The sequence below is a fragment of the Anas acuta genome, chromosome 12 (assembly GCF_963932015.1).
Source record: "Anas acuta chromosome 12, bAnaAcu1.1, whole genome shotgun sequence".
Lineage (NCBI taxonomy): Eukaryota > Metazoa > Chordata > Aves > Anseriformes > Anatidae > Anas > Anas acuta.
This window is the reverse complement of record NC_088990.1, coordinates 1,626,284-1,654,068: the sequence shown is the minus strand read 5'-3', so window position 1 is coordinate 1,654,068 and position 27,785 is coordinate 1,626,284. Positions and strand designations below refer to the sequence as shown.

General features: G+C 53.4%; 3 protein-coding genes across 4 annotated transcripts in view; 1 reads left to right on the top strand and 2 right to left on the bottom strand.

Moving 5' to 3' along the window:
- Positions 1-384: 384 nt before the first annotated feature.
- On the bottom strand, positions 385-8,603 carry CLN6 (CLN6 transmembrane ER protein). Its single transcript, XM_068695251.1, has 7 exons — positions 8,439-8,603; positions 6,909-7,023; positions 6,174-6,272; positions 3,564-3,752; positions 3,397-3,452; positions 2,304-2,426; positions 385-1,051 (listed from the first exon to the last, which is right to left on the bottom strand). The coding sequence occupies exons 1-7, from the start codon at positions 8,519-8,521 to the stop codon at positions 763-765; spliced, it is 954 nt and encodes a 317-aa protein (XP_068551352.1). The 5' UTR covers positions 8,522-8,603; the 3' UTR covers positions 385-762.
- A 2,736-nt stretch (positions 8,604-11,339) lies between these two features.
- On the top strand, positions 11,340-17,781 carry FEM1B (fem-1 homolog B). The gene is made up of 2 exons (XM_068695385.1): positions 11,340-11,940; positions 14,692-17,781. The coding sequence occupies exons 1-2, from the start codon at positions 11,693-11,695 to the stop codon at positions 16,325-16,327; spliced, it is 1,884 nt and encodes a 627-aa protein (XP_068551486.1). The 5' UTR covers positions 11,340-11,692; the 3' UTR covers positions 16,328-17,781.
- Positions 17,782-18,840: 1,059 nt separating this feature from the next.
- Positions 18,841-27,785, bottom strand: part of ITGA11 (integrin subunit alpha 11) — a 41,195-nt gene continuing 32,250 nt past the window's right edge. The window contains exons 22-30 of one of the 2 annotated variants that reach the window (XM_068695384.1): positions 27,362-27,438; positions 26,438-26,527; positions 25,237-25,327; positions 25,041-25,154; positions 24,422-24,508; positions 24,129-24,239; positions 23,703-23,798; positions 23,377-23,490; positions 18,841-19,030 (exon numbers count right to left, since the gene is read on the bottom strand). In XM_068695384.1, coding sequence (XP_068551485.1) covers positions 19,016-19,030; positions 23,377-23,490; positions 23,703-23,798; positions 24,129-24,239; positions 24,422-24,508; positions 25,041-25,154; positions 25,237-25,327; positions 26,438-26,527; positions 27,362-27,438 — 795 coding nt within the window. In that variant the 3' untranslated portion in view covers positions 18,841-19,015. Of the gene's footprint in view, positions 19,031-21,873; positions 23,033-23,376; positions 23,491-23,702; positions 23,799-24,128; positions 24,240-24,421; positions 24,509-25,040; positions 25,155-25,236; positions 25,328-26,437; positions 26,528-27,361; positions 27,439-27,785 lie in introns of those variants that run through there. The other variant, XM_068695383.1, reaches the window with a different exon arrangement.

Here is a 27,785-nt window from a genome sequence, read left to right as displayed (position 1 = left end):
GGTTTAAAACCTTTTTTTTGGGGGGAGGCAGCAGCCTCCGGCTTGTGGGGCCTAGCCCGGATAGCTGCGCTGCGTTATGGCCCCTTGTGGTGCCAGGCTTGTGGCACTCGGTTGACGTTCAGGGTATTAAAAAGCAAGGATTATGGATAAAAATGCTGAGCAGAACTCAATGTTTTGTCCCAAAATGATAAAAACGGAACCACCAGCTCAGCTGGGCGCTGCTGTGCCCTGCTGGATCCACCGGCGGCCCCCAAATAACGCCTTTAATGAGCGCTGAAGCACGGCCGCATCCCTCCCAGCCTGCTACACCCCGAGGCACCGGGTCCTTGAGTCCTTGGGATGAAGATTCTCCCCTCAGGGAACAACTGCTTCAAGTCACTCGGCTTTTATCAAACGTTTTTATTCAGTCTGTTTTGCTATTAACTTTATTTTTTAACCACGTGGGTTCTGTCACACCGGGGTTTGATACAGACTTTGTGGACGTAAACCATGACAGGGATTCAGCCGGGGTTGGAGGAGCTCAGCTCCATCACCTGAGTAGTGAGCGGGTACAGAAAATAATGCTACTGGGGGGGCGTAGGGGACCTGCAGGATCAGCCCTTTGTGCCTGGGGGCTCATACGAAACCTCCCCTCCTTAGCTGGGTCTGGGTAACACAGGACATGCCTTGCGCCTACGTCAGTCAAGGAATTTATTTGAAATGCCTCTACATTAGAAAAACTATTTTTTTTTTTTCCTTTGAATCACTCAGAAATATCAAAACTTAGAAACTTTCCTTTCCTGCGTGGAGGTTGTTCATGTGCAGGGTGTAAAAAGCCCATGGCTCGGGGATATAGATCACGCCAGGGTACTTCTTCCTGAGGATTTTGTCATTCCACAGCCAAATCACCCAGACAGCAATGAGGACCAGTGTTATGATGAAGGAGTAGAAGAGGAAAAGCCCATTGCTGTCCAGGACGAGTCCTTTGCGTTTCTGGTGCATCACCAAAGCCATCATGGCGAAGAAAGTGAAGATGTAGAGGATGAAGATCTGCCCCTCTGTCACGAGATACCTGCAAAGCAAAAGGAGCCGTCAGTGCTCTTCGTGGGGAGCTGGGCTCTGCAGCCAGGTGAGCCGAGCTGTGCTGCTGCCGTGGGCAGCCCTAAAATTCACATTTTCCACGAGTAGTTGTCCAGGCTGTTTGTAGTGACAGTAAGATCTCCTAGCAGCAAGTACCCTAAGTATTTTTCCTTCATTAAAGCAGGAATTGGGGGAGAGGCAGCAAACTCATCAGGACTGGAATAAACCAGATGTTTGGGATGAGAGCTCCTGGGAGAGCCCACGTGGGTGGAGGGGCAGGTGGGGTTAGCAAACGGGTGCCTCCTTGCAGAGACCTTGCTGAGGAGCTGCTGGGCTGCCAGGAGGAAGGAGAGGAACTGCACTCAATGCATCCTAAATCACCAGCACACAAATTGCAGAGACTCACGCTGATGTATTTAAAGGAAGTGCAGTGGGGTAACTGGGAACTGACCAAATCATCCTGATGATTTTGACTATCAAAAATTAATTTACTGTATAAGAACAGGCTCAGCAGGGGGGGCAAAGCCACAAGCAAGAGAGAGCATCATCTCTGAAGATGAATGGGAAGTTGTTTGGCTGCCATCAGGGAAACAGTTTGGGAAGATGAGGCTACTGAAAATGAGAAATAAATAAGACCTCTCTCAAAAGGCTATTTGGACCCGCAGGGCAAGCCAAGGAGGCAGCGTAACAGCATCAGGCAGGCAGCCTGGGCTCTATGTAAAATCTCTGTACCACTGGTGAGAGCATCCCCGTTACCACAAATGGCCTGAGACCAGGTGGATGTGCTGTGGGCACCAGATCACCCCAAAATCATCCAGGATCTGTCAACCTGGGCAGCGACCGGCTTTGAAGAGGGGGCAGACAGCAAGCAGAGGCTGAAAGCCTGGGCTCCAGCAATATCAGCCTCTGTCAGGCTTCCGGAGACAGAGGTGGAGCAGCAGGAGGACCACGGAGCGCTGAGCAGGTGGGGCAGGGACAACCAGTGCCCAAACTCAACAGGGAAATGACAGAGTGGTGGAGGAAACATCCCAAGCAGGGAAAAGGACACACTGTGCTGAAGCTCTCCCAGCTGGTAAAGGCTACAGAGGTTGCCCATTGAAATGAGATTTGATTTTTCCAGGCTTGCATAGGAGGAGCTACAGCAACTTCTGCTCTGGGGAAGGGAGAGCTCCTGCTGCACCCTGCAGAGCCTCTGTGCTGCTCCCTTCATCCCACGCCTCTCCGAGAGGACAGAAGCCACTTACCAGTAATAAAGGCTGCTCGGCCCCATCAGCAGCAAGGCAGCCACCGGCATCCTGCTCTCATCTTCAACAGGAGTGAAGCAGCCGGTGAAATATATGAACAGGATCAGAAAGAAAGGGATGTACCTGCGAGCAGAGACAGAGCTCCTGTGGGTGGTGTGACCCCACAAAGTGGCACCGCGGTGCGCCAAGCCCTGGTTTACCTCCCCTCCTGTGCCATGGTGGGTGCAAAGGTGCACCTAGCGTCACCTTTATTTTTTTATTTTTTTTTATTTTTTTTTAGTTTTTTTTTTAATTTTGGGATTTGCTTCATGCTGCCTGAGGAACAGCAAAGCAACCTGAAAAGGGAGAGATCTCCCTGTCCCCTGCCTGGGACATGTAAGGATAACCAGCAGCGGATAAAGAACAGAGCTCTGGGGTTGCAGAGCAGTGACACCAGCCTGCCCAGGGCTTGAGCGTGGGGTGTGCTTGCACTGGGGGTGAGGTGTGCTCCATCAGGGCCACAGGCAGGCACACGGTGCTTGTAGGACCAGCCTGGGGCAGCACTGCTGCTGTGGTGGTGAAATCTGTCCCTGAATTACCACGGGAGCAGTGTGGCCAAGCAGCCTCTGCCACTGCAGACGCAAGGGCGCCTGCCCTCTGGCCGCAGGGTCACCAAATGGCTGCGTGGTGGAGGAGGAGAACAAGCACAGGGCCAGTGAGACCGGGTGAAATCAGGCTGTTTCAGCTGGTCTCCAGCGGAGCAAAACCCTCAACAAGTCTTCAGCGGCCTCAGCCTGGCCCTGTAGCTGGCCTGGGAAAAGTGGCTGAGGGAAGAGAAGAGCAGGGCTGCTCCTGCTGCTCCCCACAGCTGTCAAACAAGCTGCACATCCTCGAAATATCAGTGAGAATGACAGGGGCAGGAAAAAAAAAACTAGCAGGAATGGGCAATTTTCCAAGGGAGAGAGCCACTGTAATTACACTAGCTGTGAGAATATTATCCCTAGCTGGCTCTCATCAGCTGTGCTTTATTTTTTACGTATTAACCTACAAAGAGCCCTGGCCTGCCTTTCCTTGCATTGTTCTGGGGCCACCAGATAGGCTGGAAATTGCTTACCACATCGAGTGACCTAAATATTCATCGTAGTAGTACAGCAGCTCAAAGGAATCAATCTGCAATGCAACGAAACAGATTTAAAAGGGCAACAAGGGAACAGAGCACCGCGAAACGAGAACAAGCAATTAATACTTGTTTTAAGTGCTTGTCTAAAACGTCCTCTTTACCAGTGTCTCCGGCTTCAGGTTCTTGATGATGGGGTTCTCCCTTACAGACAGATGGTGCTGGTAGCCGCTGAAAATCAGGCGATGGTTTACGGAGTCCCCAACCAGGTGGATGCTTGCGCCCATGACGAACATGATGATGCTGACGTACACCATGGAGCGTGGCAAGGTCTTCGGGGAGCGCTCGATGAGCTGAAAGCGCAGAGATGGTGAACAGTCAGGAGGTATGAGCAGAAAGGGGTGAGGCTGTGAAAAACTCTGCCCTCTCCCACTTTTACAAGGGCTTGCAAACGTCACCTTGAGACCTGCAGAGATGTTTCGCTGCCATAGCAGAGGTGAGCTGCTGCCCACAGCTGCCAGCACCCTGCCTGAATGTGTCCACCCCAGGCAGATCAGTGTGACCGACCCCAAGGGAATGCGCTTCCCTGACCACAGCTGCTTTCCCTACAAACATCTCAGACGTGTTTCTACCAGCCTGGGTGGTTTTCAGTTTCCACTACGCACTCCTCTTCCTTTTTGCAACAAACAAACCACATTTTTGGCCTTGCTGAAGCTTTCTGCAAAGCAGCACCCTCACCTGAGCCAAGGCTTTGGCTGCAGCAGTGTCCCGGCACTTCTACTGCAGCACTCAAAGCAGCTCAGCCACCAGATGCGATCAAACCATGATTAATTAGAAACAAAAAGGCAGCTGCTTTCTAGAGCTCCTTTGAAAGCCTCCCTGTGCCCTCCAGTGGCGAGCAGAACCTCCAGCAGCACTCCCACAGCGCTCGGCACAGACACTTGTTCCTTTGTACCTCTGCTGGATCGCTTTCAGAGGTCTCTTGGTGAGTTGGTGGTGGTGTTTTTTTTTTTTTTTCTTCTTCCTAATGGAATTTGACTCAACCCTCCCCGTGTGTTTGGCTCTAAAGAAGAGGCTTCAACCAATCTGCTATGTAAGAAAACTCTGCCTGCTGACACACCGGGCCTGTGGGTGAGGCACCCTTGGGAATATCAGCGGCGGATTTAATGCTGAGCTCTCCCTGTCCCATCTTGTGGTCTGCCCGGGTCTGGGTGGAGGCAGGCACGTGAGGCTGACGTGGAGCCCAGGGAGCCTGTGGCAAGATCTTGCAAGCCCGGCTGGGGAAGAGAAACAAGGGTGGCTTAACCCACACAGAGCTCCCTGCTCAGCTTGCAGAGCGGGGAAGGTCTCCAAATACATCGCTAAGGTGCTTCAGCCTGTGGGACCCAGCCCCTCTCCGAGCATCTGCTGGAGCATCCTCTGCCTCCCCGTGCTGCCAAAGCAGCTTTGCAGCCCTTCGTCTGCATAAACAGGGAAAAGCTCCTTATTTGTATTTAATTTTGAGGCTTAGCTTTCCCTTTCTCTGTAACTGCTGCATGAACGTCAGGGGATTCAGAGGGGAGGAGAACAAAAGGCTCGGGGAAGCTCTCTGATGGAGAGAGAAGGCTGGAGGTGTCCTTCAGGGGGACAGCAGGTAACAGAAATGCACCAAAGGCAGCAGGTTTTAACCTGACGAGTACTGAGCCTGCAGAAATCAGCTGTGTCAGGCTAGAACAGGTCTGACCAAGTTTCATAGCATTAGGTTCCCCCAGAGGACCAGGTACTGAATATTTCTTTCCGGCCACAGTGGTGTTTAAAACCTCCCAGGCAGACTCAGGAGAGAGAGAGAGAGAAGCATTTACATCTTGGGACATAATTTACTTTCCAGCTAATGAAGGTTAAAATACATTTATAATTGCTTTCTCCTATCTTCTGGCTGCTAAGTATTTAATATGAAAAGATTTCTAATGATACTGGAGTCTAACCTCATAAACGGTCTGCATGATCCGGTGGCTGGCAGATGAAGCTAGATAAAGTCAAGCTAAAGATCTGATTCTGATGTCAAAGAGCAAGTGTAATTAAGCACTGAGCAATTTAGAAAATCTACTACAGCTCCAGCTGTCTGAAAAGGTCTTTAAGTTGTGGACACACGTCATCACAGACACACGTTAGGTCAGCCAAGGTGAAGGGCTCTGAATTCTCCTGAATCTGGAGTTTCCGAGCCAAGTGCTTTGCTTTGTGTATTCAGGGAGCAGGAGTAATGAGCAAAAAGCTTTCAGCTGGGCTTGAATTTCTACAGCCTTCTCCTCGAATCTGTGCTGCTGTCAAAGGCAGGAGGCTGAGCTGCCAGGGGAACGTGCAGAACCCAGTCTGAGCAGGTTTGTTCCAGCCCATAAAACACAGGCAGAGCAGCCAGCCTGGTCTCCTACTGCTTCGTCGCCAACAAACTGCACAAAAGTAAGAGACTGCGTGATTTGTCTCATCTATTGCCTGTGGCTGGCTACTGGACAATTGTTAGAAATGTTTTTTCCAGCATGCAGAGAGGTGGGGAGATGGTCTGTGAGCTGTATGAAGGTGGGCACTGCTTCAGTCCTGAACTGGCATCATAAATTCTTGCTGGAGTAGAAAACCTCGAGTATACAGAAGGACCAGTCACTTGCAGGAGTGTGTGAGTAACTTCTCCTTTGTTCAGTAAGTTCCTAAGAAATTCTTAGCCTTTACAAAGCAGTGCTACTTGCCCTGCTTTTACAGCTACTGATATTTTAAAAAGTTACCACGTAAGCCTTGAGGTTTACCTTTAGCAGAAGAAATGGTGTGATAACGTTGTAAGCCATGTGAAAATAATCTCCAGCACTCGGTTTGTTTAGAGGAAACCACTCCAAAGGCAGGATTATCTGAGGAGAGGGGAAAAAGGCACATCAGGACATCCCCGTGACCCAGCTCCCACTTACTGTGCTTGGCTTTTGAAGCACCTGGAGCCCCGTAACCAGCTCCAGGACAGGGAAGGAGAAGACCTTTGCTCTGGACTTAAACCCCTCGCTCCTGCAGCGCTGCCAAAAGCTGAGGCTGTGACGTTGTGTGGCCCAGGGAGTGAGAAAGCACTGGGGAATCCGACAGCAGCGGATCTCTGCTAAGGTGCTGTCATGTTCAGGTGTCAGCAGGAAAAAACAACCTCATGTTTCTGAGGGCAGAGACCACTTTTGTCCTGCCATGCACCAGTTGGACAGCAGCAGCCCCAGGCTCAGGATGTCCAGGTACAGGGAAGAGCAGCAGAAACCTCTCCAGGTAACATTTATGCTATGAAAATGTGAATTTGTGGGACAGGCGCTGCAGAGCCGCGTTTCCCAGATACCTTCCCTGTGCCTGGAACCCCACACCAACACCTCGCGGTGGTCCTCGTTTCAAGGACAGCTCCTCCAAGGTGTCCCCTGGGTGCAGAAATCAGCTCACCCCTCTGCAGGGGAAGTTCTGGGCCACCCCAAATGAGTGCGAGGCCAGCAAAGCAGCAGGCCTGCCCTCGCCACACTCACCATGGCAATGGGACGGCCGAAGTCCAGCACCCAGTTCTGCAGCGTGAAGTAGAACCAGAGATCGAGGTGAAATTGGGAGGTCTTGAAGTTGTCCTCGTTCTTGCCAGCTCCATGCCTGGGGGGGACAAAAGTCACAGTGTAAGCCCAGCACTGCCGCTTTCTGGATGGGGATCGCTCCAGTTTTGCACCTCTACGATTATTTCTCCCTCTCCTCAAGATTTTTGTCAAGAGTGAGTGTTTTGGGTGAGCTGTTTGGGTGTATCAGAGCCCTGCTGGCTCTGTGCAGCAGCACTGCCACCGCCTGCAGCAGATAAGGGATGGGGAAACAGCCCAAATACCTGGGGTCATGCAACAGGTCCCTGAGGAGGCAGGGAGCAGGCTCCAGGTCTGCGTCCCCACCCAAAACCCGCGCTGTCCTGGCAGATGTTTGGAGATCTGTGGCACATTTACGAAGCTGAGGCTCCAAAGAGAGGAGGAGACAAAGCAGCACGAGTGAAAGCTGGCGCATCCCCGTAAGAAGGCTCTCCCCAGCTGAGAAGGGAGCATAAAGGCAGGATGAGAAGCTTAAGTGCTGAATTAAGTGCACCTATTTTTAACTTTTGCATGACAAAGCAAAATTAAACTCCCGGGGTACTTCTGCCAAACGCTTAAAAAAGTATCCGTGCCCGCTGGTGCTGGGGCCCGGGGATGCTCAGGATGCGCTGTCACCTTCATCCTCCTCTCTGGAGATCCTGCTGTCCTCTACCTCTGCAGAGCAGGGGCTGCTCCAACCCCAAGGAAGTTTTTCCATCGCACAGCCCTCCGGCTCCCTCATCTCTTCCCTGGTGCTGAGAGTGAAGGGGGAGCAGGCAGCCAGGAGCTGTGCTACGAGAGCATGGGGTCTGCAGCGAGGGGTGGGCAGGGTGGTGGCGTCCCGTAAAATTTGGGGTGAGCCGGGACAGCCCCAGGGAGCTGGGGAGAAGCTGTCAAAGCCTTGAGAAGTTGGGGTTCCCTCCGCAAGCCGTGGCTGAGCCTGCACGAGGCTGGAGACCCCATTGATGTGGGACACCCCGGACCACCGCAGCATCTCGGGGAAGGCGGGGGGAGCCGGGACAAGGTGGGGGGACCCGGGACAAGGTGGGGGGACCAAGGATAAGGTGGTGGGAGCCAAGATAAGAGCCCAGGGAGCCCAGGATGAGCTGGGACAGGGGGGCTGGATAGGGCTGGGGTATCGGAGGGGAGCCCATAATGATCCCAGAGGGGTGCAGGGGGGAGATGGGGTCCCCTAACCCGGCTTGGGGTGCAGGGGGGAGATGCATGAAGCTGGGGGGACCCCAACCCGGGTGTGGGGTCAGGATAACACTGGGGTGTCCTGGGGGAGCTGGGGGGGGGTCAGGATCCCCCAGGGGCTGCTGCATGGGGTTGGGGCACGCTGAGGGGGGAGCCCCTGGATGCTGCTGGGGTGCGGGGCTCCGGCGTCCCTAAAACCGTCCCGGTCCCATCCCCGCCCCTCTCTCCCCGTCCCCCCCCCCCCCGGTCCCCGCCGCTCACCTGCCGGGGTAGAGCGGCCCGGGGGGCTGCGGGGAGCCCGGGGCAGCCGCCGGGAACGGCCTCCGCCTCGCCGAGCCCTGCATGAGCCCGGGGAGCCCGGCCCGGCCCGGCCCGGCCCCGGCTCGGCTCGGAGCGGCTCCGCCCGGGCCCCGCCTCGGCGCCGGGGGCGGGCGGCGGCTGCGCGGCCTTTGGGGGGGGCGGGGGGGACGGGACACACAAGGGGGGGCCTTTAGGGGCTTCGTTACCGCTCCTGGAATCGATCTGGAGGGTCAAAATGTTATTTTTCACTATTTTATTTTCATTTCCTATTTTTTTCATCAATTGTGTTTTTATTACCTTTAGTCCTCTTCTCGTCATTTTATTATTTTTGGGGCCATTCCTTCATTTATTTATTTACTTATTTATTAATTATTTGGAGAATCAGTATGTTATTTTTCATAATTTTATTTTCATTTCTTATTTTTTTTCATTAACTGTATTGTTATTATCTTTAGTCCTCTTCTCGTCATTTTATTATTTTTGGTGCCATTCCTTTATTTATTCCTTTATTCCTTTATTTATTCCTTTATTTATTTATTTATTCTTTTATGTATGTATGTATTTATTTATTTATTTATTTATTTATTTATTATTCTATTCCTGTATTTTTATCGTTTTTATTAACGCTGTTACTGTAAGCACCAAGCACACACGCACTGACACTTGTCCTGCGTTTGCGCGCAGCGCTGCCCCAAATGGATCAGCGCCGGGGCTGAAATCCCCACGTTTCAGCCCCAAAACGGGGAGCAGCCCGGCTGGGCATCGTTGTGTGGGCCTGGGGCTGAAATCCTCGCGGTTCAGCCCCAAAACGTGGAGCAGCCTGGCTTGGCATCACCCTGTGTGCCCAGTGCCGCCCTGCTGCCTCTTCCTCCTTGGCAGCCTCGTGCTGGGGCTGGGCGGTGCGGAGGAAAAGCCCCGAGTGCTGTTATTTCCTGGATCCGAGCACGATAATTCACAACGCTCCTGTGGTGTTTGCCCCAGCTTTCACCCACACCCTGCAGACCACAGAGACCCCCGGCACCCGGGGCTGGGTGGGCACAGAAAGGAGTTGAAGAGGAGCCATGAGCCCAGCTTTTTGGAGGGGCAGTGCTCGGGGAATCCGCCAGGCCCACGGCCTTCCCCTCGGCGGTCTGTCCCTCTGTTCCACAGGGAAAAGCCGGGCAGCTTACTCGCTTTCCCCATCCAAAGCACACTCAGATAATCTTTGCTATTTTTAAAGTAGAGGAAGGGGAGAAGCACAATGTTTAACTCTTTCAGGGCTCCTCAGATAAAGAAACAAAAACTACTGGCCCTGAAGTACCTCCGTGTGCTCACGGAGTACCTCAGGATCAGCCCCTCACTGGCTGCACTGCAGCAATTCCACTGAAACACTCGTGTTTTTGTTTCTTTGTTGGTGTAAATCTGCATAGATGAGAGGGTAATTGCAGAATAATAACTTCAGATGGTGCCACACTGGCAAACCTGGTCCAAACAGCTTGGAGTGAGGGGATTCCTGCTGAAGGCTGCAGGACATGAGGGACGGTGGCAGTGCTCCATCACAGGCACCTTCTTGTACACTTGGGCAGCCGTGGCTTTGGTTGCTTAAAAAAAAAAGCCTTCAAAGTGGAGGAGATCGTTGATGTAATGGAGACAGGCTCCTCTGACACCGAGCGTGAACCCTGCTTGTTGGGCTGCAGCTCGGGGCCGCGTGTGCCTGTCAGGAGCTGATCCCCGTTGACTGAACACCGCGGCGCTGACCGCCTCCAGCCCGGCATCGCCCCCCCAATCTCCTCAGCGCTCGTTTTGGCGATGGCCCGGCCAGCGCTGCCATGCATAATGCAGGGGGGCCCAGCTGCCTCGCGACTTTCCACCGGGCTCTGGTTGCACGGCGTTCAATTAACTATTCATACGGCCCGACACCGTATCCCCTTCAGCACAATGGCACGCGGCAGGTGGCGGCGCAGGCTGGGGGTCGCCTATCGCTTTACTCGACGTGCCCTCGGCGGCACCTTGGGGTGTGGTGGGGGCTGCTAGGGGGTCCCAGTAGTGGTGGAGAGCCCCCGTTTTGGTGGTTGGGGCTGCCTTGGGGTCACCTGTCGCTTTACTCAACGTCCCCTCAGCAGCACCTTGGGGTGCGGTAGGTGGTGGGGACTGCCAGGGGGTCCCAGTACAGGGGTGGGGAGCCCCAGTTTGGTGGTGGGGGCTGCCTGAGGGTCCTGGTTTGGTGGTGGGGACTGCCAGGGGGTCCCAGTACAGTGGTGGGGAGCCCCAATTTGGTGGTGGGGGCTGCCTGAGGGTCCCAGTTTGGTGGTGAGGGCTGCCAGGGGGTCTTGGATTGGTGGTGGCAGCTACTGGGGGTCCCGGTTTGGTGGTGGGGAGCCCCAGTTCAGTGGTGGGGGCTGCCTGGGGGTCTTGGCTTGGTGGTGGGGGGTGCTTGGGGGTCCTGGTTTGGTGGTGGGGGCTGCTTGGGGGGTCTTGGCTTGGTGGCCACGATGTGCTGAGGGGAAAGGTGGGGGCACACCACTGATGGGCTGCACAGCAAGGACTTGGATCTGGGGACGAGGCTCTGGGGCCGGGCACACGCAGCCCACAGGCGGGTGGGTAAAAACTGCTGCTTTGTTCTGTGAAAATAAACACACAAAAAAAATAATAATAAAAAAAATAAATTCAGCCTGAACCCAACTGCCAACAAACCCAACCCAAACCCAATCCCAGGCCTGAGGAGGGCAGGAGCAGCCCCGCAGAGGCTGGGCATGGACCCGGGGGGGGGGGAGGGAGGCACAATCCCCCCCCCAGGCCCTTGCAGCCCCCGGAACTCCCGTTCGCTGCCTCCTGTTGCCGGCAGGGCCCGCAGAAAAGCCGTGCCCGCCGCGGCCCTTCCGCCTTCCCCTTCCGGAGTCTGCGGCGGGGGCGGAGCGGCCGCGGACGCCCGGTGCCCGCCGCGCTCCCGGCGCTGCCCCCCGGTCCCTTGGACCCCCCCCCCCCCACCTCCTTCCCATAGCCCGGGGGTCGCGGGTTCGGATCCCGGCGGGGACATCGGCCCCGGGGATGGGCCTGGGGTGAGGCGGAGGGCGGCGGGTGCGGGCCCCGCCGGGCTCCCGGCCCTCAGCGTGGGGCTGGCCGGGCCGCATGTGCCCCGAGGCAGCACGGAGCCGCAGCCCGAGCAGGGAGCCGGGGTGGTGGCGGCTGAGGAGAAGAAGAAAGAGAAGGAGGAGGAGGAGGAGAAGGAGGCGGCGATGGAGGGGCTGGCAGGGTACGTCTACAAGGCAGCCAGCGAGGGCAGGGTGCTGACCTTGGCCGCCCTGCTGCTGAACCGCTCCGAGAGCGACATCAAGTACCTGCTGGGCTACGTCAGCCAGCACGGCGGGCAGCGCTCCACGCCGCTCATCATCGCCGCCCGCAACGGCCACGCCAAGGTGGTGAGGCTGCTCCTCGAGCACTACCGCGTGCAGACCCAGCAGACGGGCACGGTGCGCTTCGACGGGTAGGTGGATGGGTTTTTGGGATGTCATGACACTTGTGTGGCTCGCCCAGCCTCGTCCCTGAGCATCGCATGCTTTTGGGATGAGGCTGGGTGAGGAGGTCTGGGTGCCACAGGGTGAGGCTGGTGGCCAAAAGGGTTTTTCTGTGACATCATGCGGTGTGGTGTGGTGTTGTGCGCCTCTGGAGGCACCGAGTGAGGGTTTGGCCGCAGCTGGGTCAGGGAAGGACACGAGGTGCGTGAGGGGCGTTGATTCGTCATCGCCACCCGTCACTGTGGGGATAGGCAGGAGGGAAAGGTGGTGACCAGGGGGGAAAGGCATCCAGGAGGGAAAGGTGACATCCAGGAGGAAAAGGTGGTGGCCAGGAGGGACAGGTGGTGACCAAGGGGGAAAGGTGGTGACCAGGAGGCACACATGGCATTTTAGGGCAGGAGCTATGCAGGGAGCTGGGTACACTGGTACAAACCCCAAACCCAGCTCTGGTGAACAGTGGTGGTGAGAGGCAGGAGAAACGAGCACTGCTCTGCCATGGACACTGCTGCCAAGCCCTCTGAATGGGTTGATTTGGGGAGATGCGGCCAGGTTGTTGCAAAAAGCCTGGTTGTAAACACATCTTGGTCTCCTCACACCATCACTGTGTACTTTTTGGCACATCACTAAGCGAGCACGGTCACTGTTCTGTCACATTTTTGGAGTAATGCTGCTCATCCTCGCATTAAATCTGCACAGAGTTGTGCTCACACCTCCCTGAGCTGTGCTGCCGTGACCTTCCTTACCTCTCCTGTTTATAAAGTCTCCCACAACGCTCACCAAGTAGTTGTTCCTACGTCATGCTTAAAAATAAGGCTGACTAAGCCCGCAGGTACGTTGTTGGCCCTCTGAACAGCTTCAGGTTTTGCAGGTAGCTGACTGCCTGCAGCTCCCATCAGATACCGGGCGGGATCACACCGGGCCCCCCCCTCCCGGTATCTTTCATCTGGCTCCAGCTTTCCGGGCTGTAGCTGTGTCTGCTCAGCTCCGCCCAACGCAGGGAGAGAAAGATTTGGTTCTTGCTTGCTGAATGAGGGGCAGGAACTGGCTTCCCTCTGGCTCTCTGTTCCCTCTTCCAGCCCTCTTTTAACAAGTGGCTGAGACTCCCTAGGGTTGTGCCTGCCCTGATGTCAGATAAGGGAAGTTCTGTTGGCAGAGCAGGCAGGGAGAGCTGTTTCCCCCTCTGCTGCTGAATTTTCTTGCCTGCTGAGCATCGATGGGGTGGCGATCTGCTTGCCGGAGCCTCTGCCTGACAGAGACACAGCTTAAAGGAGGTGTTGTTTGGGATACAATGGGCGCAGTGTGCCGTTACCTCTTCCCTGGCCTCAGTAGGAGTCACAGCCTGCTGAGAAGAAAGGCAGCACATGATCCCAGCTCATGCTTGGCATGATTTTCATTTTTGTGATAAGGTGGCACAGAAACCCCACTGGGTTGGGCTCCGGGCTTTCGACTCGTAACCGGACCTGCAGCACACCGATAAATTACCTTCTGTTTGCCAGCGAGCCTTAAATCCTGCCTTACTGCTTCAGCACAAAAGTACTTTAATGTGGTTATATTGGTGCAAAATAAGGCATTTCTTGCAGTGAACAAAGGTAGCCACGTTGGTTCCGCAGACATCTCTGCCTGCCAGAGCTCTTAAACGGCTTTTCAAGTGTTGTCTGGAGGTGCTGGGCTTCCAGACGGCCAGGCAGCTGCTCCTGTGCAGCCACGCGAGGGCTTTGGAAAATCATAAAAATTGCAGCCCAGCTTCACGTTGAGTCGGTGTCCCGTGACATTTTAATTTTGGAAAATGTGACTCTCTGGACATAAGGAAATCGGATATTTGTCCCTCCTCTGCGCCTTGGGATGTGCCTTGAATGTATATTAGCTGCACCGCCTGCTTCTGTGTTTAAGGGCTACTTCAAAGGGCTGGGGGGAATGGAAAGGCCATCAGCCTTATCTGCGTAGGTAACAGCGCTGCGATTGGGAATGGGACCAGCTCAGGAAGCCGTGAGGTTTTGCTGAAGTTCGCTGTCCCCACGTTCACCAGTGCCAGCGAGCTGTCTGCAAGGCCGTAATGTAAAACAGATCTGCGAGGCCGTCCAGCTTCGCATAGCTTCTGCTTTTGTGAATTTTACTTTATTCCTCAAGTTCTGCTTTTTTAACCCACTCACCGGCCTGTTTGCAGCGTGCTCGCTCACACCAAAAAGTGTGGGCACAGCGGAAGGGGTGGCAATTGCAGAGACCCAGAGAAGTGATTTGAAATCCCTAGGGCCAGCCTTGCTGCCGCAGCCGGGGTATTGCCCAGCTGTGCTGTTACCCATGCCTGAGTTCGGAGTCTCTTTGTCAATAGCTGAATTTAAGCTTTATCCGTTCCTCTAATGTGCCAGCTTCTGGCACAGGGGATCAAAGACGTGGTAATTTTCTGTAGGCTGGGGGCTGGAGCTCGCAGGTAGGATCTTCAAAGCAGCCCGGGAAGCACTAGTGCAAGCTGTGGCTAAATCCCCAGGCTGCTTTGAAGTTCAGCTCCCATCTCTTCTTCCTTGAGGAGGTCCCTGTGCTGGGTAAGGCTCCTGTTGGCTAATTCACCAAGTCCCCTCAATTTTAGATTCAGGGTAGCTGTAAAATACCTCCTGGTGGCTGGGTGCCTGCCTGCGGCACGGCGCTGGGCTCTTTTTTAGAGATCCCTCGCTCTTCTCAAAGCGCAGCCCTCTGACGGCTTCTTTCTGCCCTTCCCTTCTCAGCTTTGTCATCGATGGAGCGACAGCTCTCTGGTGCGCAGCGGGGGCCGGGCACTTCGAGGTGGTCAAGCTGCTGGTGAGCCACGGCGCCAACGTCAACCACACCACGGTGACCAACTCCACCCCCCTGAGGGCCGCGTGTTTCGACGGCAGGCTGGACATCGTCAAGTACCTGGTGGAGAACAACGCCAACATCAGCATCGCCAACAAGTACGACAACACCTGCCTCATGATCGCGGCCTACAAAGGCCACACGGACGTGGTGAGGTACCTGTTGGAGCAGCACGCCGACCCCAACGCCAAGGCCCACTGCGGCGCCACGGCCTTGCACTTTGCGGCCGAGGCCGGCCACCTGGAGATCGTCAGGGAGCTGGTCAAGTGGAAGGCGGCGATGATGGTCAACGGGCACGGCATGACCCCGCTGAAGGTGGCCGCCGAGAGCTGCAAGGCTGACGTGGTGGAGCTGCTGCTGGCTCACGCCGACTGCGACCGGAGGAGCCGGATCGAGGCGCTGGAGCTGCTGGGCGCCTCGTTTGCGAACGACAGGGAAAACTACGACATCATGAAGACCTACCACTACCTGTACCTGGCCATGCTGGAGAGGTACAGAGACAGCGAGAACATCATCGAGAAGGAGGTTCTTCCGCAAATCGAGGCCTACGGAAACAGGACTGAATGCAGAACTCCTCAGGAATTAGAGTCGATAAGGCAGGACAGAGATGCCCTTCACATGGAAGGCCTCATTGTGCGGGAGAGAATCCTGGGCTCGGACAATATCGATGTGTCTCACCCCATTATTTACCGGGGGGCTGTGTACGCAGACAACATGGAGTTTGAGCAGTGTATCAAGCTGTGGCTCCATGCCTTGCATCTGAGGCAAAAAGGCAACAGGAACACGCATAAGGACCTCCTGAGGTTTGCCCAAGTCTTTTCTCAGATGATTCACTTAAACGAGCCCGTTAAAGCCAAGGACATCGAGAGTGTCCTGAGGTGCAGCGTCTTGGAAATAGAGCAGGGCATGTCCCGGATCAAAACCACCCAGGACGCCGACATCCACACAGCCATGGACAACTACGAATGCAACATTTTTACCTTCCTCTACTTGGTCTGCATCTCCACCAAGACCCAGTGCAGTGAGGAGGATCAGTCGCGGATCAACAAGCAGATTTACAACCTGATTCATCTCGATCCCAGGACGCGGGATGGCTCCAGCTTGCTGCATCACGCCGTCAATTCCAGCACGCCCGTGGACGACTTCCACACGAATGATGTCTGCAGCTTTCCGAACGCGCTCGTCACAAAGCTCTTGCTGGATTGTGGTGCCGACGTGAACGCTGTGGACAACGAAGGAAACAGCCCGCTCCACATCATCGTCCAGTACCACCGGCCCATCAGCGACTTCTTGACATTGCATTCCATCATCATTAGCCTGGTGGAGGCTGGTGCTCACACAGACATGACGAATAAGCAGAAGAAAACCCCCCTGGATAAAAGTACAACGGGGGTGTCTGAAATACTCCTTAAAACTCAAATGAAGCTGAGTCTCAAGTGCCTGGCTGCCCGAGCAGTACGGATCTATAACATCAGCTACCAAAACCAGATCCCCAGAACTCTGGAAGAATTTGTCAAGTTTCACTAGGCCACATAAGATCTTTCATGGTGGTGCTATCCCATCACGACATCCGTTGCAGACCACAGAATATATGTGTGTACATGGAGTTGTGTTTCTCTCTTCTGTCACTTTGGTTCCTTTGGATTCAGTCTGCAGCCTCAGTTCTCATGCAGATCTCGGGGGGGGAAAAAAAAAGCCACAAAATTTTCCTGTAGTCAAATCTGGTGTTGGAGGTTTTGGTCATTTCTTTTAATTAAACAAAGTAATAACCGTTTTGTTATCTCTTGTTTTTATAAACAAAAGGAAAAGATTCCCGATATAACTGGTGCAGAATGTTTTGTTTCAAACACACGTCTCTGCTGAAGATTGCTTTAAGTAGTTATACACAAAGGCACTTCTGAAAGCCCTTGTCACGCTGCTGCTGAGGCAGTGGCTTTACAAATTTTAAAACTTCCTGAAGTGAGGTAGGATTAAAAAAAAATAAAGGAAATTACATGGTAGTTAAAAATGAAGTCTCAACGTACAGAGCAGTCCGCTGCTCTCATACCTCACCGTCTTTTTATGCCTTTCAGTTAATGCTGAAGATGTTGGTAACATCTGAGTTTTATTTTATTTTTTAAATTAAATTTTGAACAGCAGTTATCAACAGCTACAGAAGTAAGGAATGCTCTGTTAGGAAATACAGGTTTAAATTCAGCTGTGGTGTATTCATCTAATAAAAGTTGAAACATCAAGCTCTCCGCTTCCAATGCTACAGTAAATACGGAATAACTTTTGAAAAATGAACTTGCACATTGATCTAAACGAACCAGAACCATGGTTTCTTTTTACGTAGCTAAGTTGCTCATATATAAAGAACATGCATGGATACCTAGAAATTTTATAGGGTATTTGTGTTTGTGTGTGTCCCAACATTTCAAAATGCTTTCAACTTGTTTTTGTTGTTCCAATGATCAACACGCACCTTTTTTTGACTCAAAGTATGTAAAAGTGCACTCTGGATTCCAAATGCTGTATCTTCCTAATGGAGTAGTCTGTCGCCAAAGAGAGTCTTCCTTTGGAGCGTGATACTGCTTGAAGCTGGTTTTTCCAACAAGCGTGGAGTCTGTGCCTCCCCGAATTGGACTGGAGAATTTTTCATGATTTTTACTCCTTTCATTATGAAAATCTCTATTAAAACTGATTTTTAAAAAATTGTCCTATCATAAGATCTTTTATGATAAGCAACTGATTGTATATTAAAACCGTTGCTTGAGAAAGTACTTCTCCTTGGTAGAAGTTGCAGATGCTCCAACAGTAAAATGTCACTTGTTTTGACAGGCTACTGAGAACTCTGTTTATTTTAAACGCAGCTTTTTAACTGTCAGAAGATGAAAGAATGTTCTGTAGGTTTTTTTTAAACTATCCGGGTAGAACTTTAAGGCAGGATTTGGGCACACGTTTCTATTTGTATTACAAATAAATAAACATTGAATGTGGAATTAGTCTGTAGCTCTAATTTTTGCCTAGTGCCAAGAATAGTGTCGCGTAGACTGTGTGATGCTGTCAGCCTTGGCTGTTGTGTCTCCTGAATGGGAAGTGCTTTAGAAACACGCCGGCTTCCAAGCTGCAAACTTTATTCTGCTGGAAGCTGCCTCCTAAAGCGAAAATGTGTCTGTCACTTACATCTCAGGTAGGTTGGAAGTTTCAAAGACACGACGACTTGCAGCTGAAGGTCAGGCAAAATGGCAAAGCCACACTCAGCCACCTGGGGCCTTACAGCATAAGCCGATGTTCCCAAACAGTTAGGAAGGGGTTCGTGTTCCTGCGGGGGGCTGCCCCAAATGTCTTCCCCATGCTGAGATGCATCAGGAAAGCTGCAGTTTGTGTTTTGCTTTAAGCTACCGCAGTGATTTTTAGCCTGACAGGTGGAAATATAAAGCATATTTAACTCGTTGTGGCTCCTCGAGATGCGGGGATTGCTTTTATCTCCTGCTTGAGGATTGCGTCCGCCGCTGCTGAAGCTTTGCCCCTGCACCTCAAGCACCTTGTTAGCAGGCACCAGCTGGCTCTTGGCAATGCTGCTGGTGGCTGGCTTGGTTAAAATGAACCAATACCTCAATCAGCATTTGTGCTACACAAAAAGTCTTCTGTTAACCTGTGCCACGTGCTTGGAAGCCAGCTTTGATGCTGTGCTCTGCCTTTCTACGTTTGCACATATATAATTGATAACGTGCATACAGCTAAAATGAGAGCCCGTGGTCCTTGAATGGATTTGACCTGGGAAAGGGGGTGGGAGGTGGGGAGAGGTCTGAAAGCTTTTAGGGACTGATGCTGCTCGCTGTGTAACAAAACGGTCTGGGTTGCTCTACTGGAAATCACCACGAGTTGCTGTGCTGTTGATTAAGACAGTATTTCCTTGCACTGTTTTTTGCAGGACCTGTTTCTGACATGGAATAATCTCGGTGTTGTGTTCTTGTGAAATACCTGTGTAAAACCGCTCCTGGAACAAGCATGCATGCTGAAGTGTCTGTAGGTAACAGTAAGGTCGAGGAAGCTGCTCCTCTCACAGCTCTGCTTTTTAATGAGAAAAAGAAAAAGTTACGCCAAACAATCTTGTGGACAGGCTGCTTCTTCCTCCCTTCCCGTAGCTTTGGTCTGATCCTTTCCTGCCTGGGCTGCGTTGCAGGATATTTTCAGAGGTTCTGCTTTGTTCGTGCCGTTCCTGGGATGATTTCAGTATGTGAAGACCTGAAGAGAGAGTGTGCTGTTACCAGGAGCAGCGATAAAACTTGTCAGAGGGTTGGAAAGAGTGTTATGGGGAGGGGAAGAGCCCGAGTCCCTGTGCTAGGCAGGAGGCTGCGTGGTGTTAAAGCTGCTTGTGCGCACCTCAGGGTGCGGCACAGCCTGGCCCTGCTCCCCCAGCCCAGGACCTTCCCTCTCCTTGGTCTGGAAATCGCTTTTTTGAGCATTAAAAGCTGAAAAAATGCCCTTGCTGTCTCTGTGGGAGTTACTTAAAGCTCTTTATAAAGCTCTGTGTGAGACACACAGGAAAAAGGAGCCGCATGCTGTCTCCTCTGGCAGCGATGGCTGGGTGGGCGCCTCACTTTTAATTTTTTTCCTCAAAAGGAGAGCCCCAGGTTTTGGGGTCGGCAGGGTCTGTGCTTCAACCCCAGTGCTGCGGGGACACCACATGGGGCCAGGCCTTCCCCACACCCAGCCCAAATTCTTGCTGTGGGAGGGAGGTGCAGGACCAGGCCCTGCCTCGGGCTGTGCCAGTTTGCAGAGCTAAGGAGGTTACTGAAGAGAAAGAGGCGACGTGTTTCTTTCCAACAGGCTTAGCAGGGCTCATTTCATTTTATTACGTCTTCCCCAGGTGCCACGGGGTGGGAAAACACTTGGTGACCCACAGTAACTGCATAGAGCAGCTTGGCTGCCATCCTGCGCTGCCTGAGGTGCGGTGACAGACCCCAAGGGTGTAAATGGGTGGGCACCAGCTTTAACCACAGACCCCAGTGGTGTAACTGGGTGGGCACCAGCTTTAACCACAGACCCCAGTGGTGTAAATGGGTGGGCACCAGCTTTAACCACAGACCCCAAGGGTGTAAGCGCCAACCAGGTCTCAGCTGGGCAATTACAAATCCTCTCCTCATGTTAACACGGGCACCCAGGCTTTAAAGTGGCCCCCTGGGTGCAGCCTCCCCATGTGGGAATCTTGTGAGACCCAAGCCAGAAACAGCTCTAAAGGGTGCTGATGACTTCTTAGCGCAAGTTTTACCAAAATGCCTCATTTTGGGCCTGCACAGGGACTTTGTTCTCGCAGCGGGAAGGCAGTGCCCAGCCCAGGCCCAGGCCTAGGCCTCTGCCTGTGGGCATCGGCTGCTGGGCAGGGGGCAACGGGGGTGTAAATATATGGATGTGTAAGGGGGGGTGCACACATACAGGTAGAGTCACAGGCACATACAGACACACCTCTGTGTATACACATGTAGATGCACACATTACAGACCTATTTTTATATACACACACCATATATGTCTAGATACACACATACATACACATAAAAATATGTATATTTAGCTGCATGTGCACACATTCATTCAAATACACCCCCATATATCCCCGTATACACATGCACACATGGATATATCCCATGCATACATGCATACATATACACATGTATCTATATCTATCTATATCTATCTGTATCTATCTATATGATATCTATAGCTGTATCTCCTGTAGCTACAGCTATCTATAGCTACATGTACTGCTATATCTAGATCTCTGTGTTTTCCACAGCTTTCAGCTCCGGGCAGTCTTATTCACGGGGGAGACTGTGTTCTGTATTGTAGACGATGTGGGTGTGTGTATCTATGTGTGTCTATCCCACAGCTTTATTTATATATATACATATATATGTATATAAAATACACTCAGACTTCAGTTACACTCTCTCTCCCCCCCCCCTTCACCCCTCAGTGATGCACATTCTCTCCTGTGATCAGGAGATCCTGAGGGGTGTCTGTGTATTTCTGTACGTGTGTGTGCCCCCCATGTGTACGTACACCCCCTCCCTCCCCAGAGCCCCCCACACGCTCGCCCTTGCTGCTGGGTGGCCGTGTGGCAGGGCATGGGCTGGGCCCTGCTTTTTCCAGCCCTGGGAGGAAATCCCTGCTGCTGCCACGCTTATTTTGTGGCATTGCAGAGCCACCCTGGTGTAAAACATCTTGAAAAACAAGCCAGGAATAGCTGCTCTGAGCTGGACATGAAGCTTAATGTTACAGTTTGGTGTTGATAAAGTCAAGGGAAATACCTGAGCACATTTGCACACCCTGTGCACAAACACACAGCTTGCACGTCAGCCACACACCCTGGAATAAAACCCCCAACTCAGCACCCATCCTGTCACAGAGCACCCATGGTTGCCATGAGCTTGGGTTTCTTTCATGGGAGCTTTCCTTGCCCATTGCCTGCTGAAAGATACAGCCCTGCCATTGCTGATCTTGAGCTATTTTTTTTTGTTTTGTTGTTGTTTTCAGACTGCATTGTAATTAATGTGGCTGCTATTTTCACAGCACCAAGGTCTGGGATGCTTCTGGGCAAAGCCTTGAACAGCAGTGAGACTTTTTCCCCAGGAATCAAGCTCTAGACTGAGTTCAGCAGGAAAATTGGGGGATCCTAAGAAAGGAGAAAAATTAAGCCACAAAATTCAAGCACTTTGGTGAAGGCAGCCGGGTGCCAGCACCACACCAGATTTTGGCTCTCCGGGGCAGCCCTGCACCCCAGCCGGTCCAAGGGACAGCCACAGCTGTGCCATTTAGGATTTCCACCCCAGGTGAGGATGCCAGCAAAGAAAACCTTATCCCACCCCATTTTATAGCATCAGTGGGGCTGATTCTGCAACATGCTGGCCCCAAACCCACAACCCCTGACCACGTGTCCCACCTGACAGCATCCCTTTAAAAGAAGGCTGCAAACCCCTTGCAGCCCATAATAAATCAGTGGCAAACCTCAGCCCTGTGGTCCTCATCCCAGGGGTAGGAGCAACGCCCCGAGTGCATTGGGGTAGCAGAGAACGGGAGCAGAGGCTCTTTGTTTTTTTTTAAAATACCGTGTTTTTAATCCTTAAAAAATACTAGGACAGTATTTAACACACTTCATTACACATCAGGTGGACATATGCTTTCTTCTCCTTCATAAAATTAATATTAGCATAAATAATTCTGTTATGCAAAAAGAAAGATTTTTGTCGAACAGCACTGACCATCTGGCTTGGCGTGACACCAAATATATACACTTATAGTACACGTGCGGACCCTTGCTGGACGCAAGCTCTTCGAAACTGCTCAGTTTGTAGAAAACACTTTGAACTTTTTTTTTTTAAATTTTAAAAAGGTTTTTAAAAAAGATTTCTTGATTTTTTTTTTCTCCTTTGCTTAAACAGGCAAATATTTCTAGAATAAGTATGTACAGCTGGACGCTGGAGATACGCGTTAAGGTGCTTTAATTTGCTATTATTCGTATTCAGTGCATCAAGAAGGCAAATTAAAACCTCCAGCTGATTGCTCCATGTCGCTGGTGCTGAGCAGTCCGAGAGCTGCGGCTTCGCTGTGCCCTGTGGGAGCCCCCCAGACCCCGCAGCCCCTCGGGACGGATTCATTATTTCCACCCAAGTTTGCTCTTTTTCCCCCCAGCCAAGAGATTCCCCTTCCTTGGGGCAGGGGAGCCCTGGGGATTGACACAGCCCCACTATGGAAATTAAAAAAAAAAAAAAATCATGAAAAAATGGGAATTGCTAAAGATTGGTCCCCTGGGGATGCTGCACCTGGTTCACCCCGGGTTATGGGGTGCGCGCTTGCCCCGTCCCTTCTGCACCACTGCCAGCCCCACTAGGGCAGGGCTGTCCTAAAAGCAGTTTGAACCCATGGCATAGGGGCTGGGTTTGTCTGCTTCTTGTTTTTCTTTTTTTGGTATTTTTTTTTTTGGTGTCATTGGTCTTTTTTTTTTGGTGTTTGTCTGTTTTGGACCTGTTTAGGCGATTTCACACAAAGGGGTGCGTTCTCGTCTCGTCTCTCAGCCCCCAAGTCCCTCGGCATCGAGACGAGCATCTCCCGCTGAGCAGTGAGCGCCGAGGAGGGCGGCGAGAGGGGGCCGAGCCCCCCGGCCCCGCCGGGAGCATCACTCCAGCACCTTGGCGCTCTGCTCCTCCTCCGCCTCTCTCCTGCGGCTGCCGCTCTTAAAAAATCCAAGCTGTAGGGATCAGAGAGAAGAGAAAACCCCGCTGTTACTTCAGCCTGGGGGTGCCTTGCTTTTCAAGGGGTGTTGTCAGGCAGTTCAGGCCCCAGATATTAATACAGGAGAGGTGGAAAGAGGCTGGAGAAGGTTTTGATGCCCAATGGAGCATCTCCAGGGCTGGGACTGGAGGGTCCAAAGCTATTTTCTTGCCAGGACCCCCGTGAGAGGAGGACGAGGCAGTGCTGGGGGGCTGTGGGTGTGGAGCTGGGGGCAAGGGGTCCCTCCAGCGTGGGACACCACAGCTGGGGGCTCTGCCAAGCCGCAGCCACCCAAAATAGATGGCCCAAGGGGCTGCTCACCTTCCAGAGCGCAAGCACGAGCAGCGCCAGGAGCAGGAGCCCCCCTAACGTGCTCCCCAGGATGATCCAGATGGGGATCTGCGACTCCTCCGGCTTGGAGATTTCAAATGTTATCTGCAAAGAGCACAGACACGTGATGGTGAGGGTGCTCGAAATTTTGGGGAGTTGCTGGTGCCCGGCTCCAGCCCTTCTGCCATCCTTGGGGCTTTGCCCTGCGGGGTCAGGGCTCGGTGCTGCAGCCTCCCCAGAGCTGCTGGGGCTGCGTGGCACCGTCCTGCCCCGCATTTTTTGTGGGTTTCCCAGCCTGGGGGCTGGTCCTGGCTCACCTGGCGGCTGGGGTCCTCCTCGCGGAAGACGAAGGGGCTCCCGAAGCGTCGCTGGAGGGCGGCGTTCGTGGTGAGCTTCAGTGACTTGAACTTCAGCTGCACAAAGAGAGGCTGGAGCTGAGCACCAGGCGTGGCAGAGAGCCCAGCAACCCCGGCTGGGTGCCCCCTGCTGCCCCCGTGGCTTTGCCCCAGTTGATCGTGCAGGTCAGTGAGTGAGGGTGGTTAATTGCAGCAAGAAGGATTGCTTGGGATTAAATTCCCTGTGTTGGAATAAATAAGATTTGAAAGAAATCACCCCACACATACCCAGACTTCCTGAGAGGGAGAACAATTGCAGGAGAAAATAAAAACAAACATGTTTGCACCAAGTGAGGGCTCCTCGGGCGTATTCCTCAAAAGCCACGCGTCTGCTCTGGGAGGACTTACTGCTTTCAGTGACTTCATCCACAGATTGCCACGCAAGTGCAGGTTCATCTCCTCGTTGGGGGCTAGTTTCACATTGCAGTCGATGGAAACGACGTCGGAGTTGCTGTGGTTCTGCAAGGGGGGAAGGTGGTGAGGTTGGAGCAGCACCCCTGTGGGCTCCGTGCTGTCCCCGTGTCCCCACTGTGCCACCGAGAAGGGGACAACCCGTGGGGCACCCCTTCCATGGGGTTTCTCTGTGGTTTGGGGAGGCAGGGCTCAGCACGGGGCTGGGATCAGCCCACGGGGACACGTACCAGGAGCGGGGTGCGGGACAGGTCCTCCTCGGTGGGCGTGCTGCGGTAGTCGGTGGTGTTCCCCCAAATGTTGCAGGTTGTGTTCTCCTGGGGGAGGAGCAGGCAGGGATTGGGACAGGGACACGCTGGTGTCACCTCCCCGTGTCCCATACCCATCCTGGTGGGATGGGGGGACCCGAACCTCCTGGGGGGCTTTGCTGATGTTTGGGGATCTCATCGCTGCACCGCGGCCCCGCAGGGGGGACATGGAGGTGACCACGGTGTGGGGTTTGCTCCGAGCTCTGTTGCTGCTTCTGCAGCCGCTCAAGCCCCCGGTGCGCCCCAGGCACAGCCGGCTCCTTCAAGACCCTCACGAATTCATTCCATACCGGAGGGAGGTCCAGCAGGGAGAGCTACTTGGACCAAACCCGTTGGCTGCTGCCATTTTCCACGTCTCCAGCCAAGTGAACGCAGAGAGAAGAAGCTCAGGGCATGAGCCAAGACTTTAATAGGGGCGTCCGCACTGCTGCGAGCACGGGAGGGGAGCTTACACAGAATGGGGCACCCCCATCCCCACCTCCACACCCGCTGCCGAGGGACCCACCTGGATTTTTGGGGGCCGAAACCCCCCCCTTCCTACCTGGTCCACCACGAATTCGGTCAGGAGCAGGAGGCGGTTGCCCGCCCTGGTGGCCACGGGGACGGTGAGCTTGATGGTCACCCCCTCCACGGGGAAGAAGCCCAGGTTCTGCAGCTGCGAGGACAAAGGACGGGGATGGGGGACAGGGGACGGGCAGGGTGACCACGTCCCAGCCCGGGACATCGCCCTGCTTTACCTTGAAGGTGCAGTGGAAGGGGGGGCCGATGCTGTCGTATCTCTCCAGGGAGCTGTTGGATTTGATTTCGTAGTAGTCCAGGCTGGACGCCCTGTTGTGACCGAGGAGGACAAGTCGTGATGGGGGCTCGGAGCAAGCAGAGCATGAAGAAGCCCCTTTACATCACCCCCAGCACCTCCAGCACCTCGATAAGCAGCTGAAAACCACCAAAACCACCCAGAGCCAGTGCCCCAAGGAGAGGACCTTGGGTCCGTCTGCCTGCTTCTGGGCTGGAAACCATCGCCTGCCTCTGCCTCACATAAAAAAGACAGAGGATTTTCATGCTCTTCTGCAGAATTTTCCCCTTCTTTGTAGATTTTTTTTTATTATAACGGAGACATCCAAGGCCTTGCTCGGTGCTTTGAATCTCACATAAATCAGAGGAGGCAAATCACATTTATATCTGGAGGCTGGAGAGCGGGGAGAGGAGCCAGGAGCACCCGATGGGCGAGCTGCCCCGGCACAGGGCCCCAGGGCTCCTTGAAACGATTCCCCCTTTTCCTCTCCAGGATGCCCAAACTTGAGGCTTTTGTGCTATTACCTTTCCTCCAAGTTCTCCCTTCTCCCATAAAGGTGATTTTGGCATTTATTAAATTGAGAATCCCTCCCCCCATGGAAAATTTAGGGAGTGAAGTGCCTTTATTTTCTGTGCCCCGCTGCCTCGCGCATAAAAAAAGAGTGGCTGAAGGTCTCCAAAACCTGCTAAGAATTACGGCGAGCAGTGCCAGGGAATGTGCTGCTTGGGCCCGTATTTTTCCTTGTAATCGGGTTAATAAATTATCGTCTGTGCCTGAGCTCCCTTCTTGCTCTGGACAGCGGACAGACACTGCTCTAGTTGATGCCGGTGCCCAAACCCCTTCCATGCGCACCCTCCCTGCGTCCTTTTGGTGAGATGATTTTAAGTGGCGTGGCTACCGGCCCAGACACAGCTTTACAGCCCCGGCACGGGCTGCTAACACATGCTATGACCATTAATACCTACAAAAAGTCGATTTTCCCCCTTAAAAAAAAAATCGCACTCACACCTTCTTTAATAACACCCCTGTGTCTAAGTGCTGTGAAGCGCGCGGCACCTCCCTGCTTCTGGCTGTCGGTTTTTCTTTTTTTTTGCCCCCATTTTTGTGCTTCCTTCACCCCCCCCGAGCCCTGTCCCCCCGCTCACCTGGTGAAGAGCAGGTCGGCTTCGTACTTGAGGTGGAAATTGAGGTGGGCGACGTTGTCCTCCTTGGTGCTCTCCTTCTCCTCGCTGTCACTGAAACACCAACGGAGCACAGGGTGAGCACCTCCCGGGGGGTTATTTTTTTTTGGGGGGTGCAGGAAGCACATGGGGAAGGGCTCAACTTCTGCATTATGGCAAAAGGCTCAAAGAGAAGCAATCTTACTCCCTTTTATGAGCCCAAGGCCATAAAAGCTAAGCTTTTGGAGGAAGGTTTCACACACAGCAGCAGCAGCAAAGCGGTCCCGCGCGCACCAGCCCCGGCAGAGAAAACCCTTGGCTGCTCCCTGCCACGGTGATTGATGGAAACGAGAAACAAACCCTAACGAGGTTTCACTTGGCTGTCAGAAAAATTTACCTGCGCGGGGCGAGTGAGCGAGGAGGGTTTGGCGAGGCTGCTAGGAGAGGTTTTTCCTGGGAATATTTGCAGCTGAGCGAGTGGCTGCGGGGAGCAGCGGTGGCCAGAGACCCTTGGTGCTCAGCACAGGACCTGGCAGCCACTGCCCGGCCCTCCCACACAGGGGAAAATGAGGGTTATAATCTACAGGTAAATAAAAATAGCCTAAAATAAAAACGCAGGGCTCTGCAATAACCTACAGAATTTGGGTTTCCATGCGGGTACTCCCTGAGGAGGGTTTCTGGATGCCTCCAGCACCACCTACAGCTATGGAAGAAGCAAGCCCAGCACCAAGCAAAGCACCGTAGGGTCTGGCCCCCCCCCAGCAAAACAGCTCCAGCTGCAAATGGAGAGGGGGAGAAGGCAGCAGCAGCTTGGCTGCAGTGGGATGGGTGGCAGGATCAGGGCAGGTGATGTCCCACTGACATTGCAGACCCGTGCGAAGGCAGCAGAGGGAAGAAGCAAGCGTGAACCTGTTGGCAGTCAGGTAGATCTCCATGCTCTGCAGGAAAATTGCCTTGCTGAATTCAAAATCCAGGCGAAAAGCTACCTGCGGGGGTTGGAAACAGATGGGAGAAAATATTAAAGGGGAAAAACCCCCAAGTGCCAGCCGGGGGGGTGCTGCTGGGCTTTGGGCAGAGCCTTGCCCTCCCCGTGGGAAGCGAGGCCGTGCCGGGGATTTGCAGGATTTGCTCTCTGCCTACGCCGTGCTGCATTTTTTGCTCTGAAGCTGGAGAACAAAAAAAAAAAAAAAGCATCCCCTTAAAAGAGGGAAATCTCCAGGGGACCGGCAGCGAGGGGCCGGCACCGCACATCTGCAGCACGGGGTCCGCTGGCGGGGGACGGGGGCCAACAACAATAAAATGTGATAAATGTCACATCTGCGCGAGCCGTGGC